Source organism: Hypanus sabinus, chromosome 5, assembly GCF_030144855.1.
Source record: "Hypanus sabinus isolate sHypSab1 chromosome 5, sHypSab1.hap1, whole genome shotgun sequence".
In the NCBI taxonomy this organism is placed as follows: domain Eukaryota; kingdom Metazoa; phylum Chordata; class Chondrichthyes; order Myliobatiformes; family Dasyatidae; genus Hypanus; species Hypanus sabinus.
Genome location: NC_082710.1, coordinates 165,089,953 through 165,112,118, shown reverse-complemented (window position 1 = coordinate 165,112,118; position 22,166 = coordinate 165,089,953). Strand labels below are relative to the sequence as shown.

The 22,166-nt window shown below is 46.7% G+C and overlaps 1 protein-coding gene across 1 annotated transcript in view; it reads right to left on the bottom strand.

The window, feature by feature from the left end:
* The window catches only part of LOC132394541 (zinc-binding protein A33-like), a 34,114-nt gene extending 13,315 nt beyond the window's left edge, over nt 1-20,799 (bottom strand). The window contains exon 1 of the mRNA XM_059970828.1: nt 20,394-20,799. Coding sequence (XP_059826811.1) covers nt 20,394-20,792 — 399 coding nt within the window. The 5' untranslated portion in view covers nt 20,793-20,799. The remainder of the gene's footprint in view (nt 1-20,393) is intronic.
* Between the last annotated feature and the right edge of the window lie 1,367 nt (nt 20,800-22,166).

The window sequence follows — 22,166 nt, the reverse complement described above, 5'->3', positions numbered from 1 at the left end:
TTCCCCTGTTTGCACATTGTACTTTCTCTGTGACTTTAACACAGTATTCTGCACCCTGTTATTGTTTTCTTTTGATGAACTGAAGTAATGCAATTATCTATATGGATTGCATGGAAAACAATATTTTGCAGCATACATACCATGGTACGAGGAACAATAGCAAACCAATTTACCATGGAAATATTTGCAGTCTGTATCTATGTTTCTTCCTACTTGCTCTTAGATTCTGCCTTCCATTTCTTTACCAATGCCTCCATCCTCTTTTTGCAAAATTCTACATCTCAGGCTTCTTTTGCAATATTATAAACCTTTTCTTTTGTTCTAATCCTGTCTTCTCTTCTCAGCCAAGGTTGGACCATGGTATTATTCAACCACGATTTGCACTGTTGAATTACCAGGTGAACGAGTAGTCTTTGGGGTACTGTAAGCTTGCGTCTTTATTGATGCTTTGCTGCACGCTCGAGTGCTCAATGGAGGGTATAGATGCTTTTTTGCTGGTGAAGGGGGTTGTTGCTTTCCTGCTGCTTATGAGTTGGAGGGGGCAGCTGGGGGGTGGCCTTGGGTTTCCAATATTTGACAGTCATACATACTTTGGGGCTCTCCTCTGTTTTTGTGGATGTTTGCAAAGAGAAAGAATTTCAGGGTGTATATTGTATACATTTCTCTATCTATTGAAACCGATTGATAAAGTACAGAATCAGAGCCTTTGCCGGTTCTCAGGTACACACCTATATTAACCCCATTTTCCAGCACTTGGTACAAACCTTCAATGCCAATCGTGATGATCCTTCAAAGTTGTGAGATCCTCTGCATCCACCATCCAGAGGGGCAAAGAGTTCCATTCAGTGAAAACAACTCTTCCTCAGACTCCTTCCCTCCAAACATTTCCCTCCCCTACCCTGACATAGTCTACTTCATAGACCCTTCAGCTAGGAAGAAAATTTCCCTATTATCAATTATATATTTATCGAGGTACAGCACTGAATGGACCCTTCCTCGCCCAATCATGAGACAATTTACAATGCCAACCAGTGCATCTTTGGACTGTGGGATGAACCCACTTCATCACAGGGAGAAGGTACAAACTCCTTACAGGCAGCAGCGGGAATTGAACCTGGGTCGTTGGTATTGTAAGGCATTGTGCTAACCATGACTCTATCCTCCAGTCACAAATTCCCATTGCATCCTCAGCCCTGATAAAGTTAAACACAGCCTGTCTTGTTAAACAACAATTTTTTTTAAAAGACTGCAGACATTGGCATTCTGACACAAAACCGAAGAAGGCTGGAAGTCGTCAGCAGATCAGGCATCACCCCTGGAAGAGGAAACAGCATTACAATTCCGGGTCAAAGGCCCTTTGCCAGAACTTTCCTTTCACTTGAAATGTTAACTCTGTTTCTCCTTCCACAGATGCTCCCTCGTGTTTGTATCATTTTCTATTTTAGTTCAACTCTGGATAGGGTTGACTGAAACACTGGAATTAACTCTGTCACTGTTAGAGACTATGCTGAGGTTTATTGGCATAGAAATGGCCTAGCTTAGAAGCTGCAGGCTTAGAAACATTCAGTCAAAGAGTCTAACAGCACAGAAAGAAGCCCGTCAGCCCATCATGGCTGTGCTGACCACCAGGTTAGTACAACACTTTACAGCATAGCTGTAAGATTAGGATCACTGTCTGTAAGGAGTTTGTCCATTCTTCCAGTGACCGCGTGGGTCACGAGCATACTATCCCGTCACCAGAAGCTCACCCTCGATCCATTTCACTTTATGTTTTGATGTACAACTGAAGCTAACGTTTAAAGATTTCTTAGGGCCCATGTAGACTAATCCTGCATACCAGCAGCTAGTTTGTAGCCTTCTACACCTTGGCTATTCGTGTACACGCAGAGATGTTTCTCAAATGCTGTGAGAGTTTCTGTATCCACCAGCCCCTCAGATTCCAACCCCCACTGGGTGCAAGAACTCCTCCAGAATTCTTTCTTTACCTTACTATGTGATATAGTTCTGACAGCTCTGTATTGGGAAAAAATGTCTTACTATCTACCCCTCTCAGAATATTGCGTCTGTCAATCAGGCCCAACCCCATCACTCTAAGGAAAACTAATCCAATCTGTCTAATCCCTTGTTGGAGATGAAACCATCGATCCCACGAGCACCACCGTGAATCTCCACCATCCCTCTCCAGTACTGTACTGTCACACCTTCAGCCTCGGAGCCTCGGAGGACCCTGCACTCAGAGCCACGGCTGAACCAAGCGTTTGGGTGGAACGTAGTCTGATCTGCTCCTGAGAGCACACGCCGGGACAGACATCAGGAAGCCCTCACCTCAGTGAAGGGTGTCTTTTGGCCTCCCAGCACAGTGAGATGTCCATGAGGGGATGTTGCTAACTAGCACGTTCCAGACTTTGGGCTGCATACCGAGGGACGCACTGTAGCTCAGTGCGGCTAATGCAAAGCAAAGGCACAGTGGGTGGAGGGAAGGACCACAGTCTCTGCCTCTGAACACTGAGGGCTGGATCTCAGTGTATAGACTGTGCTAAAAATACACTGTGCTCTTTGAACTTGTATACATTTGTCTTTAAAGAATGAGGTTTATTTCTGAATTGGTGGAGTGGGGGAGGGGGACTCTGGTCCACTTTCCCTCCGATGGGATGCACGGGAACCTGCAGGAACAGTGTCACCCCAGAGTGCTTCTAGCAGTGACTGTATATCAGCAGCAAAGGCTCTTGACCGATCAGTAGCTCACTCTGGGGTGTCTGGAGATACCAAGAGATACGTGCCTCTGCTCTCACAGTCCGCCACGCAGAGAGGAAGTGGCTTACTGTTATCATCTGCCTCAGTAAAATCCCCCACTGTCTGACCATTTCCCCCATTCCTCCACCTCAGTCTGGTTCTGACTCGCACAGCTGGGGGATGGGAGAGAGTCCAAGTCAATCAGCTCTCAGACAAGGAGCCTGCGATATCCTACTGAGCTGTCCCTACTTGCTGGGACCTACCCGCGCACTCCAAGCCAATCCACCCCCCATGTACAGTTCAGTAAAACCGGTCCCTTAGGACCATCAGGACTGGGAGCAGGAGGCCATTTAGACCTCTCGAATATGCGCTAGCTTCCAGTGGGACCTGATGTTCTGCAAGTCCACTCCTCTGCCCTCTCACCACCACCGCAGTTCCTCCGGACAAGAAACCACTCTATCTCTGCCAGGGGAATAGGGGTCTCTGCTCCCAAATCTCTCCAAGCTGAGGAGTTCCAAAGACTCCGAATACCCAGAGAGAAGGAATTCACTACCCTTTATCCTCTGTTATGCTGGGACTGTGCCCTCTGGCTCTGGAGTCTCCCAGAGAGGAAATACCCTCCAGGCATCTACCGTGTCCGGCTCCCAACAATCTTCCATGTTGCCATCACCTCTCCAGTGAGCAGATTCTCAACTGTTTAGCTCTCTTCATCGGGAAAAACCTTCGGTCACAGGACCATCCAGTGAATCTCCTCTGAATCGCCTCTAACAAAACAGTTATTTGTTAAAAAGAGGACTCAGCAGCGTTTCTGCTCCAGTAAAACTATAACAAATTATTACCCTCAGATTACGTGATGCTGGGTTAATAGATCTTCCAGACTATTGGATATCAGTATCCTATTTTGCTAGAAATTCACTCCATTTTTAATATGTAAAGCTACAGTATAATATATTTCTCAGTGAAACTGGTCAATCCAAATGAAATTTGGGAAATGATGATGGCAAACCAACAGCATTTCTGAATGCAGGGATACCAAGCAATTTGATAGCACTGAAATCATTGACAGCGGGCCCAAAAAATCAGCTGGCTGTCAAAATCATGAAACAATCAAAGAGTGACTGAATATCATTGACCATAAGCCCATAAGACACAGGAGCAGAATTTCAGCCAATTGAGTTTGCTCCACCATTCCATCATGGCTGATTTCCAATCATTCACAAGCCCATTCTCCTGCCTTCTCCTCATAACTTTTGACGTCCTTACTAATCAACAACTATCAACCTCCACTTTAAATAAACCCAATGACTGAGCCTCTACAGCCATCTGAGGCAATGAACTCCACATATTCACCAGCCTCTGGTTAAAGAAATTCCTCCTCATCTCTGTTCTGAAGGGTCATCCTTCAATTTGGATCCTAGACTGTAACCAGTCAATTTAACTATGCCTTGGTGATTTTATAAACCTCCATAAGGTCATCCTTCGGCCTCCTTCACTTCATGATAAACAGCCACAGCCCATTCAGTCCACCCATAAGACTATAAGATATTGGAGTGGAATTTGGCCCATCGAATCTGTTCTGCCATTTCATCATAGCTGATGCATTTCCCTCTCAACCCCAGTCTCCTGCCTTCACCCCATATCTCTTCATTCCCCGACTAATCAAGAATCTATTAATCTCTTAAATATATTCAATGACTTGGCCTCCACAGCCACCTGTGGCAATGAATTCTACATATTCACCAGCCTCTGGTTAAAAGAAATTCCTCATAATATCCATTCTAAATGGACATCCCTCTATTCTGAGGATGTGTCCTCTGGTTAGTCTCTTCCACCATAGGAAACATCCTCTTCACATCCACTCTTTGAAGGCTCTCAAAATTCGATAGGTTTCAATGAGGTCACACCTCATTCTTCTGAACTCCAGTGTGTACGGGCCCAGAGCTGTCAAACACTTCATATGAAAAGCCTTTCAATCGTGGAATCATTTTCATAAACCTCCTTTGAACCCTCTCCAATGTCAGCACTTCCTTTCTTAGATAAGGAGTCCCAATCTGCTCACAATACTCCAAGTGCTTTATAAAGCCTCAACATTACAACCTTGCATTTATATTCTAGACCCCTTGATATTGTCTGCAACCTTTGCCAAAAGGCCATCAATTCCGTCAACTATCTTCAACATTTAATGCAAAAAGGAGTGGTCCCAACACGGTACCCTGTGGATGTCACCAGCAGCCAACCAGAAAAGAAGCCCTTTATTCCTACTCTTTCCCTCCTGCCAATCAGCCACTGCTTTATCCATGATAGTATCTTTCCTGTAATACCATGAACCCTTAACTTGTTAAGCAGCCTCATGAGTGGCAACTTGTCAAAGGCCTTCTGAATATCCAAGTACAAATCAACCAATTCTCCTTTGTCCATCCTGCTTGTTACTTCTTCAAAAAATTCCAACGGATTTGTCAGGAAAGATTTTTCCTGGAGGAACCCATGCTGACCACAGCCTATTTTATCATGTCCCTCCAAGTACCTCGAGATCTCATCCGTAGTAATTGACTCCAACATCTTTCCAACCACTGAGGTCAGACTAACTGTAGTTTCCTTTCTTCTGTCTTTCTCCCTTCTTGAAGAATGGAGTGGGATTTGAAGTTTTCCATTCCTTTGGAACCATTCCAGAACCTAGTGATTCATGAAAGATCATTACTAATGCTCTTTAGCTACCTCCTTCGGAACTCTGGGGTGTACACCATCTGGTCCAAGTGATTTATCTACCTTCAGAAATTTCAGTTTCCGAAGAGGCTTCTCCCTAGTAACGGCAATGTCAGGCACTTCTGCCCCCCCTGACACTCTCAAACTTCTGGCATACTGCTGGTGTCTTTCACAGTGAAGACAGATGCAAAATACTTCTTCAGTTCGTCCCCCATTTCTTTGTCCCCCGTTACTAACTTTCCAGCGGTTTGATAAACACTCTCTTTTACACTTCATGAATCTGAAGAAACTTTTGGTATCCCCTTTAAGATTATTGGTTAGCTTACCTTCGTATTCCATCTTTACCTTCTTAATAACCTTTTTAGTTGGTTTATAAAAGCTTCCCAATCCTCTCACTCCCTGTTAATTTTTTGCTCTATTATATGTCCTCTCTTTGGCTTTTATGTCCTCATAACTCAATCCCCTGAGTCCCAGTAACATGCTTGTGAATCTTTCCAGCACTCTCTCTAACTTACTGCTTAATTTTATATTTTTTTCCTCTTCTGTATTTGCACACTTGTTGTCTGTCCCCACAGTGCAGTCTTTCATTGATTCTATTGTGTTTCTTGGATTTACTGTGCATGCCCACAAGAAACAAAGCTCAGAGTGTGTATGGTGATATATACAGTATGTACTTTGATAATGGATTTACTTTGAACTTTGGAGTTAATCACATCCTTTCTGTTATGGTGACTTGGCACCCTCTCTAACTTAAGTATATCCTTCTTATAGCATGGTAACCAGAACTACAAGTAATATTCCAGATGTGGTTTCGCCAAACCTCCTACACACCTGTAACATGACACCCAACTCTTCAGGGCCTTGTGCAATCAAGGCAACCAATCCAAATCGCTGATCTACCCCTCTCTCTACCTGTGCTGACACCTTCGGTGTTGTACCCCAAAGTCTCTCACCTGGGCCCTACATTTCTTTCACTGGTGAATCAGTGGAAATCATTGCCATTGACGGTTGTGGAGGCCAAGTCATTAGGCACATTTAAAGCTTGAGAGATTGCTGACTAGTCAGGGCGTCAAAGGCGGGACAATGACGTTGAGAGGGATAATTCAGCCATGATGGAATGGGGAAGCAGACCCGATGGGCTGAATGGCCTGATTCTGCTCCTATACCTTATGGTCTTATGAACATCACAGAATACATGGCACTTTTGCCCACATTCTGATGTTGCAAGCAATTAGAACAATTCAGATTAATGAAGTTGTTAAAAAGTTTTTAAAGTAAGTGAATTAGAATACATCCTATAAAGACATTCCAACCCACTGCGGAATCAGCAGGCACCTTCCCGGAGTAACCATCGGGGACGCAGGAAGCCGTTCTATCAGTTCCGGATGTCCAAGTCGGAAAATCGGGAAACTGCCAGCCGGGCCCCGGAAAATCCAGTCACGCCGGATCCTGCCAGACAGGAGGAGGCCATTTGGTCTCTGTGCTGGCCCTTTGAAAGAAACTAGCCGCGCTCTCCTTAGTCCTTTTCAGAAGAAAAAACAACTTGAAATTGTTGTGTTTCACTGACTGACCCTGTGGGTGTGGGATTCTGGATTAATTTAGTCTGAGTCTGAAAAACTGCAAACCATCCCAGAACAAACGTGGGGAAGGAGAACAATGCAGTGGATAGTTAATTTTCTGTGGCAAATTTTACCTTGTGTGGCGGTAAGGGGTAGAACATAGAAATAAACCACAGTACTGGCCCTTCGATCCACAATGTTGTACTACCATTTTAACCTACTCCAACTCTTCCCTCCCACATAGGCCTCCATTTTTCTATCATCCATGTACCTATCTACAACTCTCTTAAATGCCTTTAATGTATCTGCTGCAAACACCTCTCCTGGGAGGGCATTCCACACACCCACAGCTCTGTGTGTAGGAAAACTTACCTCTTGACATCTGCCTTATACTCTCCTCCAATCACCTTCAAATGATGACCCCTCGTATTAACAATTCCGCCCTGTGACAGAAGTGCTGACTGTCAGTCTATCTTCACCCGTTATCAGTTTGTACACCTATATAATCATGTACCTCTACTTCTTTTACACCAAGATTCAGATGGGCCATACTCATGTAAATGGGTCAGCAGCGACTGGGTGGGCCAAAGGGCTGGGTTCAGTGCTGTCTGATACCGAAGCCAGAGAGCAAACAGAGGAACATTGCTTCATATAGAGCGGTCAGCCAGAGTTGGAACACACCGGGTGGGATGGGATAGGCGGTGGTGGTGGTCAGAATGTGAGATGTGTTTAAAAAAGAGTAGGTAACTTACAGAAAAATTAGCAGTAGCAGAACTGTAGGGCAGTGGGGCCAATTGGATTTGAGCCGGGGCATCTGCTGCGGGCCAAATGGCCTCTCATTAGACTTAGAGAGGCCCTACAGCCCAACGCATCTACTCTGATTACCAAGCACCCTCTTTCCCTTATCATGGGGTCACCCAGCAAGAAACAGGCTGAATATGCACTGACCACAAGCTCTGCACTTTGTTCTCCCCCACATTGCCTCCACACCTTCCCATCTGTGCGATATTTCTTTTCAGATATATTTGTCACATCCTCTGCTTATCTCTGAGCTTTTAGGCATTGCTGTGTTTCCTCCCTCCCCTGCAAAGTGAGTTTAGCAGTACAGTTTAGCAGATAACTTGGTGACATGGGTGTAATTGGGTGGGCCAGGCTCAGTGAGCCAGAGGACCCATTACAGTGCCATATCTCTAGATAAAATATAAAGAAAATAATCTTGTTTCCTGATGAAGGGTTTCAGATGGAAGGGTCGACTGTTTATTCCTCTTGTAGATGCTGCCTGACTTGCTGATTTTGTGTGTGTTGCTCTAGGTTTCCAGCATCTACAGAATTTCCTGTGTTGATACCTTAATCACTCAGGAGGTCAGTCAGCAGCTGCAGAGAGAGAAGCAATGAACGTGACCGTTCATCAGAAGCCTGTTTTTCATTTCCCATCCTCGGTTTTCCGTGAATGTTGTTTTTAAAACTTCGCCACTGCCCTAACTTAGCCCATCACAGTGTCGTCAGTGGTGCTGCAGGAAACCTGGCCTAGACAGAGTGAGTTTCCTGGGGACCCAGCTGGATCTGCAGACCAAAGCATGGCAAGTGCTGGAAAGAGGTCAGCGGCTCCTGTGTCAGGGAGGAGTGAGAGTTGACTCTTCTTTCCAGGAAGGTCGGTTTGGTAAGAACCTAGAGCAATGGTTAGAACAGGAATAAGCTGCCTGGCCCATGATATTGTGGCAATCTAATAATTAACTACCTAACTGGACTAATCCCTTCCTCCCACACAATGTCCATATCACTCCATATTCATGTGCCTCTTGCTTATATGCCTCTACCATTATCCTGTGTAAAAAAATACTTGTCCCGCACATTTCCTTTGAACGTGCCCCCTCCCTCACCTTAAATGAATGCCCTCTCGTATTAGATATTTGGATGCTGGGGGATAGCTATCAGCTATTTATCTATGCTTCTCACAATCTTATAAACCTCGGTCAGGATTCCCCCTCAGTGTCCACCACTCCAGAGAAAACAGCGCAAGCTTGTTCCACCTCTTCTTGTATCTTATTCTATCCAATCCAGGCAGCATCCCGGTAAACCTCCTCTGCACCCTCTCCAAAGCCTCCACGTGCGCCCTGTAATGGGGCGACAAAAATTGAATGTAATACTGCAGGTGCAGCCTAACCTGTTGCTGGAATGAATGTCCAGGGAGATCCCTGCTCTGAAAATCGGGAGGTCCTTTCATGTCCTAACACAGGGAGAGAGGTGTTCACCAGACAGACTGTCCCATATGGGGCCATTCAGCCCATTGGCTCGCTGCTGACTCTGATCAGTCCTATCAGTTGCATTCTCCCCTTAGCTTCCTGTAAGTGTTCCTGACCCTCTCAACACCCTTGGAACAACTTACACAACCTTTGCAACTACTAAGGAAACCATTCAGCCCGTTGAGTCTATGCTGGCTCTCGGGAAAAACCCATTCCCCTACTTATATCCTGCCAGGCTATTTCCCCATCAACTGTTCCCTGATTTCCCTTCCACCCACCCACACACTAGGGGCAGCTTGCAGTGGCCAATTAACCCAACTAGTGGGTCAAGCAGCAACTATAGGGGGGAATAAGCAGTCAATGGGAGTCAACTCAATGAGTTGCTCCAGCATTTTGAGTGCATTGCACAAGATTTCCAGCATCTCTTCTGTCCTCAATTCACCAACCAGCATGTCTTTAGGATGTGGGAGGGAACTGGAGCGCCAGGGGAAAGCTCATGTGGCCACAGGTAGGACATGCAAACTCCACACAGACAGCGCCAGCGGTCAGGATCGATATGGGATCAGTGGAACCATGAGGCAGTGACACTACTGGATTCCCCGTTCAGTCACCTGCTAAAATTCCCTCAGGGAGGAGCTTCAGAGGATTAATGGCGCCTAACAGCACTCCTTTGCATCTTTGGAAACAGCTCTATTTCCATTTTTAGTATCTTTATTTTTCCCTTTCAGGGTTTTTTTGAAGATCCTGACTTACACGCTGACTACGGTCCTTTGTGGGAATGGGGCCCGCTGTCAGGATTTCACAAATGGCCGTTGTTCAGCACACCGAAGGCTCAGCCCAAGAGCTTTGCTGACCTTTGAAATTCCGTGGCTCTGGGGGGCATCGGAGGTTGATGACTCGCAGGAAGATCTCTGGCTTTGTGCCCAGAGACCCGAGATCTTTGGGCACAGAGCTCGAAAAAAGCAACGCAACGGACTTCTAACATCGTAAACCAGGTAGTTGTTTGTTATGTCTCCCCTCTCACTGTGAAACAGAGACACCTTTTCATCCCTTATTAGGGGGAGAGAGCGAGAGAGCCTGTGGTATGTCAAATGCTGGGTGAACGAGTAGTCTTTGGGGTAACTGTGTCTTTGCTGTTGCTTTGCTCACGATCGAGTGCTCAGTGACGGATGCCCATACTCGTTTCTTTGCCAGCAGTGGGAGGGGGGATTGTTGTTTGCTGCCACTTATATGTGGAAGGAAGGGGAGCTGGGGTTTTAACATTTAACTGTCGTTCATTCTCTGGGGGCACTCCTCCGTTTTCGTGGATGGTTGCGAGGGAAAAGCATTTCAGGATGTACAGTATATTGTAAATATTTCTCTGACATTAAATGTCCCTATTGAAATTCAGCCTGTGGTACACTGCTCAACATGAAGTGTGTGTAGAGTGGGATTAGAACCCACCCGCCATCTGAACCATCTCCGGCAACCACAACTGCTGGAAAAGGAACTGAGAACAGGAAATGCTACCCAAAGGCTTCCTCCAACTGACATCAGCAAATGTCTGATCCACCCAGCAGGATGCACAACAGCTGTCTACTTTTCCTGGACTGGGGCAGTGTTGAGAGTGGAATTAACGTTCTGTTGGTGCGGGGGTGGGGGTGTGGGGGCAGTGGCGGAGAGAAGGAGAGGGATGGTGCCAACAGGGTCACCAGCAGGATCAAGAACAGAGTTCCCTTCATCAATTTGGTTCTTGAACCAACTGAATAAACCATAATCACCACAATTTAGCAGCACACTGACTTTGATCACATTGCACTAATATGGGGATTATTTAAATTCTAATTTTGTTCCTTCTGTTAAAAATTGTGTTTAATTCATGTTTCTTTGGAATGATAGTTATATATGTCTGTGATGCTGATGCTGACAAGTTTATCAACATCATGTGTGTACTTGTACATATTCCACTTTGAGAGAAGGGCAGGAGAGGATAAAAGATGCAAGGGGGAAGTAACTTCATCGCATGTTCTCCATGTTTATTGTTTAATTATTTATTATTATTATTTTCTCTCTTTTGTATTCGCACAGTTTGTTGTCTTTTGCACATTGGTTGTTCGTCCACCCTGTTGGGTGCGTTCTTTCACTGATTATTTATTGTTCTTGGATTTACAGAGTATTACTGCAAGGAAACAAATCTCAAGCTGTCAGATGTGCACCTTGTTAATAAATTCACTTTGAACTTCTGCCAAGAGAAAAGTCAAGCAATCGGTGTAATGGGAGACCATGTTGTAGTCACCCCTTTTGGATGTGGTTTAAAAACTCTCTGTACATTCATCCTCTCTCCTGTCTGAGCTCTGGGCTCTGAAATCTATAGGTCTGAACACGGGCAAGAATGAGCTACAACTATTATATGGAGAAGAAGATCAAAAAGATTAAATATTGAAAGGTGAGCTTTACATGTTAGATGTACATTGAGACATTCTGTAAAATGTGTTGTTCTATGTCAATGACCAACATAGTCTGAGTATTGTACTGGGTGAGCCCGCAAGCTTCAATGGCACCAACGTAGCATACCCGCAGCTCAATAACACTAACCATACATTAGGGAGGCTGGAGCACCAGGAGGAAACCCCTGCAGCCATGGGGAGAATGTACAAACTCCCCATGACTGCATACAGACAGCGGCAGGAATCAAACTCTGATACAAGATTGCTAGCATTTTAATAGCATTACAGTCTCCATTAGGCTGGCAAGATCTGGATCCTGTTTTCCTCACCATGGACACTCCTGAGCTGCTGAGTGCTTCCAGCATTCTCGATAGGTCTTCTGCGATTCCCTAATTTATGGAAGGTAGGTGTTCCTGGAAAATGCTACATTAAATAGTCTTTCATAAATCAGAAAGGCACAGTGCAAGGGTGCACGATATACCTACCGCGTCTACTGTATCACAGGGTGACTACACCAAGAAATCACTAGCTTTGAGATCCTGAGCTCATGAAAAGTGCTCCACATTAACCCTTGCTGTATACTGCATCGATTTCCTTTCTAGTATTTATTTCTCTGCTGCTATATTTATTTTTCTCACCTCGCTGATTCTACTCGCAATGGCAAACGAATATGCAAGGTGCAAGAAAAGGCTAGTCAGCCCCACAGGCTTGTCCCCGCTCCTCTGTATGACAATGGCTGATCTGCCCCAGGCCTCAGCTCCTCGTCTGCGCCTGTTCCTAGTTAATTAGGAAACCAGCAAGAACTGGTAACTGGAGTTACTGTCATAGGTCTCATAACTTAAGTCTACTCTTCTTTCAGAAGTTTGCAAGGAGCCAGGAGACAACAGGTGAGATGCTGTGCTAAAGGAGCCAGCCAGCCCCCCGTGGTCTTTCATGTTGTAATCACTCCACAACTCCACAGTCCTACCTGAGATTGTAAACTTAAACACAACAGCTTCTGCAGAGCAGGAAATTCGGAATAACACACAGAAAATGCCGGAGGGACTTAGCAGGTCAGGCAGCATCTATGACCAGGCCGGTGAAAATTCAAGCTGGAAGGTGATTGGCGAAGGAGCACATGACTGAAAATTCCGAGATCGCAGAGGGTCTTCAGTCCTGATGCAGAGCGTCGGCCTGAATCATTGACTATTCCTCTCCATAGACACCACCTACCCTGCTGAGTTTCTCAGCATTGTGTGCGTGTGTGTTACTGTGGAATGCAATCTGAAGTCTCAGCAGAGTTTGACTGTCTACAGTGTGTGCCCTGTAAGAAAGGCAGCTTGCAAAAGTAAGAGCAGAAGTCCGGCTTAATGTTCAACTGAAATACCACAGGATTAAAAATATTCATTTATCTTTGACGTAGTGAAGTAGTCTTTGATAGGTCTGTGACGACGTGTCTGGAGGGGTTGTGCTCTTCTCCATGTAAAGGCCTTTGTTCTAAATCTGTAAGCTATCACAGATATTGTGAAGCTCGATTTGTAACAAAAGAACATTGTAGTTATTGAGTTTAAATAACTTGTTAACAGAACAGACGGTGTTTTGTTACGAGTGTGTGGGGAGCTGACAGAAAGCATGGTGGTCCCATCTAGAACATAGAACTGTACAGCACAGGAAAGGCTCTGTAGCGAATGGTGATGAGCTGAACTAATTAAATTAGTAATTAGACACCAAACTAAGCCAATCCCTTGTGGCTACATACTGTCCATATTCCTTCATTTTTGCACATTCATGCATCTTTGTAAGACCCCTTAAATATCTCTGTAGCATCTGCCTCCATCACCATCACTGGCAGCACGTCCAAGGCACCACTCACCCTACATAAAAATCCTTGTCCCACATATCTCTATCTACCACACTCGTCTTAAATGCATGTCCCGCAGTGTTAGACATGTTGACCTTGGATACCGGCTGCTCACTCTATCTATGCCTCTGATAATGGAATAGATCTCCATCGGGCCTCCCCTTAGCCACTGGCACACCAGAGAAAGCAACCCGAGTTTGTTCCACCTCTTCTTATTCTCGTGACCTCTAGTCCAAGCTTCCTCATTCGAGCTTTCATAGAACATCCAGGTTTGAATGCAGTAGTCTGCATCCTCCCGAACTTGATTGATATAAAGTTGCATACAAAGAAAACTTGTCCTGCAGATCTTCTTTAATTATTCCCCCCTTAGCCTCCAGAATTTGACATTGGACCCCATAAAAGCCTCACATAATCTTATACACATCTAACTGGTTCTCCCCTCAGGCTTCAAAGCTGCAGAGAGTTGTAGACTGAGCCAGCTCCATTGTGAGTACGACCCTCCCTGCTATCGAGGACATCTTCAAAAGGCGATGCCTCAAAAAAGCAACGTCCATCATTAAGGTCACTCAGCACCTGGGAAATTCTTTCTTCTCATTTTACTATCAAGGAGGTACAGGAATCTGAAAGCACACACTCAACATTGTAGGCTTAGCTTCTTCTGCTCTGCCATTAGATTTATGAACAGTTCATGAACCCATGACCAGCACCTCACAATTTTGCTGTTTTTGCATTGTATTTATTAATGTAACTTACAGTATTTCATGGACTGCTGCTGCAAAACAACAAACCTCATGACATGTCAGTGTTAAGAAACCTGATTCCCATTTCAGAGAAAAATAGCAACACTTTGTCTAACCTGTTGTCCAGGAAGCATCCTGGCAAATCTCTTCTGCACCCTCTCCAAACCCCACAATCCGTTTCTATAATGGGGCAACCAGAAATGAATACAATACTCTTGTGTAATTGTGGTGAACTACATATACCTGTCTGGACACGCCCCCTGCTGACTGCTCCTGTGGCTCTTCCCACAGACCCCTGTATAAAGGCGATCAAGGCCTGAGCCCGGCCTCTCAGTCTCCAGGATGTAGTATGGTGGTCAACCACTGCTTGTTCTTTCTTCCAGTCAATAAAGGCCGATATCTCGCCTCACATCTCAGAGTGAGTTATTGATGGTGCATCAGTAATATCGACCAGAAGTGTCCGCAGCCGGAGGACATGAGTTGGAGTCTGAGTTTTGGACACTGGAACACATCTGGAAAGCTTCCCCCACGTGCTGGGCACTGCACAGTAGTATTGGTAGTAGTATCAGGTTACTATTGTCACACATACAGAGAAAAACTCATCATGCATTCTGTTCATATAGATCACATCATTACACAGTGCGTTGAAGTAGAACAAGCTTTCAAACTTCTGCCGATGGGAGAAGGTAGAAGGGGGTATGTCCATGGTGGATGGGGTATTTGAATAGGCTGGCTTCTTCACTGAGGCATCAGGAAGCATTGAGACAGCGTCCATAAAGGGAATGCTGGTTGACGTGATGAGATGAGTGAGCCACAATTGGCAGGAGGAACCCTCGCTCCACTCGCAGACTGAGTCCAAGGGGCAGTTAGCCCAGGTGTAGGCACAGGACTCCCTCGACACTGTGCTGGTACATGACCCAGCCTGTGAATTGAGGAATGGGGTCCACGACTCAGTGAGGGTGTTACATACCAGGCTACACTGTCACAGGGAGCAGGGCCTCTTGCTTGGCAAGCAGGGTGGCACAACTGGTGGATCCAGTGCCTCAGGGTCCTGGCAACGCTGGTTCGATCCCAACCCCTGGATGTGAAGTCTGCACGTCCTCCCTGTGACCACCCGGTTTTCCCCCTGTTACTCCGGTTTCCTCTGAGATGTGAGTCAGTAGGTTGATTGGCCGCTGTAAATTGTCCCCTGGCATCTAGCTAGTTTGGGGGTCAGTTAATGGGAATAGGGGGAGAATGAAATGGGATTAACATAAAGCAGATGCTTAATGCTCAACAAGGACTCAATAGGCCAAAGGGGCCACTTTCATGTTCAGTGCCCCTATGGAGCTTTGACTAATTGTGGTACAGATCAGAATCAAGTAGACAGTATATTGTGAAAATTTACAGCAGCAGTACAGTGCCAGACGTAAAAAGACTGCTATAAACACAAGAGATTCTGCAGATGCTGGAACTACAGATTAACACACACAGAATGCTGGAAGAACTCTGCAGGTGAGGCAACATCAGTGGAAAGGAATAGAGAGTCATTGTTTTGGTCAGAAATTCTTGAGGCAGGAGTCCCAAAGCATTGACTCTTTGTTCCTTTGCATTGACACTGCCTGACCAGCTGAGCTCTGAAGTTACAATAAGAAATATTTTTTTAGAAAGTAGTGCAGAAAGTGTGATTTCCAGCATCTGTAGAATCTCTTGTGTTTGTGATTTGCAAAACAATAGTGTTCACGGGTTGACAGACGTTCCGAAATCTGATAGCAGAGGGAGAGAAGCTGTTCCTAAAAAGTTGAGTGTGTGTCTTCGAACTCCTGTATCTCCTCCCTGATGGTAGCAGTGAGAGAAGGGCATGCCCTGGATGGTGGGGTCTTTAATCTTCTTCAGGCATCGCCTTTTCAATAACTCCTCAATGATAAAATATAGTCATCAGTTGAAGGATTTCCTGTGCTAGGCATTGCTCGTCATGTATTTCCTGTTAGTCTTCCAGTTCCACCACAGCAGACCAGTCCTGGGTTCTTGCCTTCCCTCCAGCTGCCTCAAGTCTTGCACGTTGCCCAGTCCCACTGATCTCTCCTCCCATTCCTCACTGTCTCATGCACCTGCTCTGAAGCAAGAGGCCATTCAACCCAACCTGTCCTTGCCAGCTCCCAGAAGGGCAATTCCAACCACCCCAATCACTGACCAACACCCCTGCAACTTACTTCCCCTAAAGGTGCCCCACCCAACCGTCACCATGATTCTCATCTCTCCCATGATTAGCAGTGGCTGATCAACCTACACCCTGCTCACTACTGACGTCACATGGTGGTTAAGGCTGAACCTATGCGGATAAGATCTCTCTTCTAAAATTCAGCCTCCTTGTTTGTTTTCTAAGAGGCAGTGGCTCTCACATTCTTGCCTGTTCTCATGCTGAGCACTCTGTTCTGCTTCTATCAAGGCAAGCAGGATTGAAGAAGAGCTGAACATTGATTTTAGAGTGTGCTCGTGCTCCTGTCTATGTCTACAATGCTGAGGTTGAGGGGACTGAGAGCTTCACCTTCCAATAGCCTGTCCTGGTCCAAGCATGTAGGCGTCACAGCCATGGAAACTCACCATCCTATACTTCCTCATGAGGCTAGAGAAATTAGCCCCCCATTGACTCTTAATTTTAATTGACTCACAGTAAAAACCATTCCATCTGAACGCATCAGGTTTGGTATAGCAACTGCTCTGTACACGACTTCAAGAATCTGTTGAGAGTTGTAGACACAGCTCTAAACAAAAATCAGCCTCAGAAACCAGCCTCCTCTCCATGGACTCTGCCTGTACTTCTCACTGCCTTGGTAAGGCGGCCAGCATAGTCAAGGGCCTCAGCACCATTTTCACTTTTCTCCTCTTCCACTGGGCAGAAAACACAAAAGCATGAAAGCACATACCACCATGCCTAAGGACAACTTCTTCCCACTCTTAAAAGACTATTAAATATTTCCCTAGTATGATAGGTTGGAGTCTTGACCTCACTATCTACCTTGCACCTTATTATCTACCTGGATTGCATTTCCTCTGTCACTGTTACACCTCATTCTGCATTCCGCTATCGTTTTAGCTTGTACTACCTCAATACGCCGTGTAATGATCTGATCGGTATGAGCTGTACGCAAAACAAGTTTTTTAACTGACTCTCTGTGCACGTGTCCCCTCACAATCAATTCAGTTCAACCCAGGACATGGCCTCTTCTCATCGTTACTGTCAGGAAGGAGGCTATGAAGCCTAAAGGCACACACTCAGCTATTCAGGAACAGCTCCTTGCCTGCTGCCATCTGTTTTCTAAATGAACACTGAAACCACGAACACTACCTCACTACTCACTTCCATAACACAACACACACAAAATGCTGGTGGAACACAGCAGGCCAGGCAGCATCTGTAGAGAGAAGTGCTGTCGACGTTTCAGGCTGAGATCCTTCGTCAGTCCTGACGAAGCCCTTTGTGTGTGTTGTTGTTTGAATTTCCAGCATCTGCAGATTTCCTCGTGTTTGCTCTCTTCCATTTCCATTTTCGCACTACTTATTTAATTTAACTCTTCAACATACATATACTTACTGTAATTATGCTGTTTTTCTGTTTGTATCGCATGGTATTGTTGCCACAAAGTTAACGAATTTCACCAACAGTGATATTAAACATGATTCCCATGTGACAATAATAAACCAATATCAATTCCAAGTAATGTAGCAAAATTATCTTCCTTCACCTGCCCCTTCCTCACTTCTCCACAGCTCACAATTCCCTGATCTTTCCAATACTCATCTCTTTTCTTCTTAGACTCTCACAAAGGTTTACCTTCCGCACCCCACTGGGGCAGATGGCTCCAGAGATTCACTACCTTCACCTCAGCTTTAAATGAAAATCCCCGAACCTTATTTCCCACTCCCCCACCATCCCCGTTTGAACCACTTCCAGCGTAGACACATCCAGTCTCCTTCCTTCTCAAACCCCATTTGGATATTATGTAATTGAATAAGTTCGCTCTTCATCTGATAAAACTCCAAAGAATACAGGTCTGATATTGTTGGCCACTTGTGACAGAGCAATACTCTCACCCCAGGAATCAATTGAGTGAAACTCTTTTGAATTGCCTCCCACAACTGCTTAAATAAGGGGCTGAAACTGTGCAGAGTACTCCAGCTGTAGCCTCACCAATGCCCTGTTAAAACCTATCTCTAACCGCCAACCCCCCCCCCCCGCAATATAGACCAATGTGCCATCAGCCCGTCTGACCACCCCTATACCTGCCCACTAACCTCTTTCCAACCTGTGTACACAATCACCCGGATCCCTCTGCACTTCATGTATTTGCAGTCATCTCTCCTTTTAGAAATAAGCTGCCTTTAGATACCTGTGTGACCATGAGCAGAACAGAGGCTGGAGACCCAAAGGTGGTCTGTCTTGGGGTTAGAGGACACTGGGTGGATGGGAGGGAGGAAATGAGCTCCCTTTGTTGCTGCTGTTCTGCTGAACGTTGTGGGTATGGTCTGTTGGTGCCCGAGTGTGTGGCTGCTGAATATTGTGGGTATGCTCTGTTGGTGCCCGAGTGTGTTGTTGCTGAACGTTGTAGGTATGGTCTGTTGGTGCCCGAGTGTGTTGTTGCTGAACATTGTGGGTATGGTCTGTTGGTGCCCGAGTGTGTGGCTGATGAACATTGTGGGTATGGTCTGTTGGTGCCCAAGTGTGTTGTTGCTGAACATTGTGGGTATGGTCTGTTGGTGCCCGAGTGTGTGGCTGATGAACATTGTGGGTATGGTCTGTTGGTGCCCGAGTGTGTTGTTGCTGAACGTTGTGGGTATGGTCTGTTGGTGCCCGAGTGTGTTGTTGCTGAACATTGTGGGTATGGTCTGTTGGTGCCCGAGTGTGTTGTTGCTGAACGTTGTGGGTATGGTCTGTTGGTGCCCGAGTGTGTTGTTGCTGAACGTTGTGGGTATGGTCTGTTGGTGCCCGAGTGTGTGGCTGCTGAACGTTGTGGATATGGTCTGTTGGTGCCCGAGTGTGTTGTTGCTGAACGTTGTGGGTATGGTCTGTTGGTGCCCGAGTGTGTGGCTGATGAACGTTGTGGGTATGCTCTGTTGGTGCCCGAGTGTGTTGTTGCTGAACGTTGTGGGTATGGTCTGTTGGTGCCCGAGTGTGTTGTTGCTGAATGTTGTGGGTATGCTCTGTTGGTGCCCGAGTGTGTGGCTGCTGAACGTTGTGGGTATGGTCTGTTGGTGCCCGAGTGTGTGGCTGCTGAACGTTGTGGGTATGCTCTGTTGGTGCCCGAGTGTGTTGTTGCTGAACGTTGTGGGTATGCTCTGTTGGTGCCCGAGTGTGTTGTTGCTGAACGTTGTGGGTATGGTCTGTTGGTGCCCGAGTGTGTGGCTGATGAACGTTGTGGGTATGCTCTGTTGGTGCCCGAGTGTGTGGCTGCTGAACGTTGTGGGTATGCTCTGTTGGTGCCCGAGTGCGATGCTGCTGTTCTGCTGTTCATTGTGCGTATGCTCTGTTGGTGCCCGAGTGTGTGGTGACACTTGTGAGCTTTTCCCTAGCACAGCTTTAGATTGTTTTGGTTCTTCGTGCAAATGGCACCAGTTCTCTGTTTGTTTCTATGATGAATAAGATCCCAATATGAATATGGACTCCTCTTGTCAAAGGGCAGGGCCCCGGTCTTTCTCCATCTGAACCCTGATGCAGAGTCCAAATGTCCTCAGCTCTGCGTGCCCTCTCACCACTTTTCATGTCGTCGGCAAACGTGGGCACTTTCCAGCAGGTCAGTGGTAACAGACAGAGAGCCCCCACACCTCTGTCTCCGTGGCAGCAGCCACAGTGGGTACACCACCATCTGCACTTTATCAAATCACATACCGCACTGCTTCGGGAGTAGATCAGCAACACTGGGTTCTCAGGGCTGGATCTCCCTCCCGAACGGCACGGTGGCAGCCCCTTCGCTAGAGGGCTGCAGCAGTTCGAGAAGTCCGCTCGGTCCTTTTTTATCCCCCCACCTTCTCAGGCACAGTCAGGGACGCGGATCAAATGCTAGTTTTGCCAACGACCCCACATCCCTGATAACACACAAAATCACAAGCTCCTGGTTGTGGAGATACCCCAAAGCTTTGGCAAGTTACCTCTGAGATCCAAGTCTCCCTACCTGGCAGAATGTGTAGGCTTCCTCTGGAGGCATTAAGGATTTCCTTCCATCCGGTTCCTGTGCCAGGCAGCTGGGGCACACCAGCGCAAGATCCTTGGGGCAGAAGAGCATCAGCTGTGCCCAGTGGGAAGGGCACCTCTGCCCGGTCACCGCAGGGTCGGGGTCCAGTCGCAGGACACCCAGGCTGGCCACCAAGGTGGCCAGCAGCTGGTTGGTCTTCAGCTCCCTCCTAGGGAATGTCTGGCCACACTGAGGGCACGGCACGGTGCCCTCCTGCCTGGCCCACAGCCCCAAGACGCAGGGTCTGCAGAAGTTGTGTCCGCAGTCCAGGGTCACGGGCTCAGTGTAGGTCTGCGTGCAGATGCCACAGCACAAGCTCTCACTCAGTCTCTCAGCCATTCGCCTCCGTTCAACTACACCACACTGCACTCGTCCAGGACTGTATTTTTAGATGCTTCACTTCCTGCTTTCAGTGTTACAGTTCTACGTGGCGGTCAGCAATACAGGCCACAAAGGGAACCCTCTGAGCCAATGAATTAGCAAGCATTTCAGCTGAAGGCAGTAAGCAGGGGAACAAAATGCCCATCTGGGCAAAACACCCAGCACAAGAAGGATCCTTCAACACTATCCTGTCACACACTCCCAGTGTAATGTCTATTGTCTATTTGTAGTGCAGTAATTGTGTTTGCCACTGTTTTGTATATATTGTATAGCACCGTTATTTGTAATAAAGGATTTTGTAATAATAAAAAAAAAGGGCAGGGACAGCACGGGTTAGATGCAGAGTGAAGCTCCCTCCAGGCTGTCCCGTCACACACTCCCAGGGCAGGGACAGCACGGGTTAGATGCAGAGTGAAGCTCCCTCCAGGCTGTCCTGTCACACACTCCCAGGGCAGGGACAGCACGGGTTAGATGCAGAGTGAAGCTCCCTCCAGGCTGTCCCGTCACACCCTCCCAGGGCAGGGACAGCACGGGTTAGATGCAGAGTGAAGCTCCCTCCAGGCTGTCCTGTCACACACTCCCAGGGCAGGGACAGCACGGGTTAGATGCAGAGTGAAGCTCCCTCCAGGCTGTCCTGTCACACACTCCCAGGGCAGGGACAGCACGGGTTAGATGCAGAGTGAAGCTCCCTCCAGGCTGTCCTGTCACACACTCCCAGGGCAGGGACAGCACGGGTTAGATGCAGAGTGAAGCTCCCTCCAGGCTGTCCTGTCACACACTCCCAGGGCAGGGACAGCACGGGTTAGATGCAGAGTGAAGCTCCCTCCAGGCTGTCCTGTCACACACTCCCAGGGCAGGGACAGCACGGGTTAGATGCAGAGTGAAGCTCCCTCCAGGCTGTCCCGTCACACACTCCCAGGGGATGGCAACATTCTGGTGTAATGTCTATTGTCTATTTTTAGTGCAGTAATTGTGTTTGCCACTGTTTTGTATATATTGTATAGGACCGATATTTGTAATAAAGGATTTTGTAATAATAATTTAAAAAAAGGGCAGGGAAAGGAATGAGTTAAACTCAGAGTGAAGTTCCTTCTGCACTTTCCTGTCACACTCTCCCTGGATAGAGGCAACATGGTTTAGAAATAAAGAACAGTATATGGTAAGATACAAGAAGATAAGATTAACTTTATTTTTCACATTGTAGCATACAGCGAAATACATTGTTTGCATCAAATCAAATCAGTGAGGATTTACCGGCAGCCCTCGAGTGCCTCATGTTTCTGATGCCGATGTAGCCTGCCCACAACTCGTTGTCCCCTGGCTGTACATCTT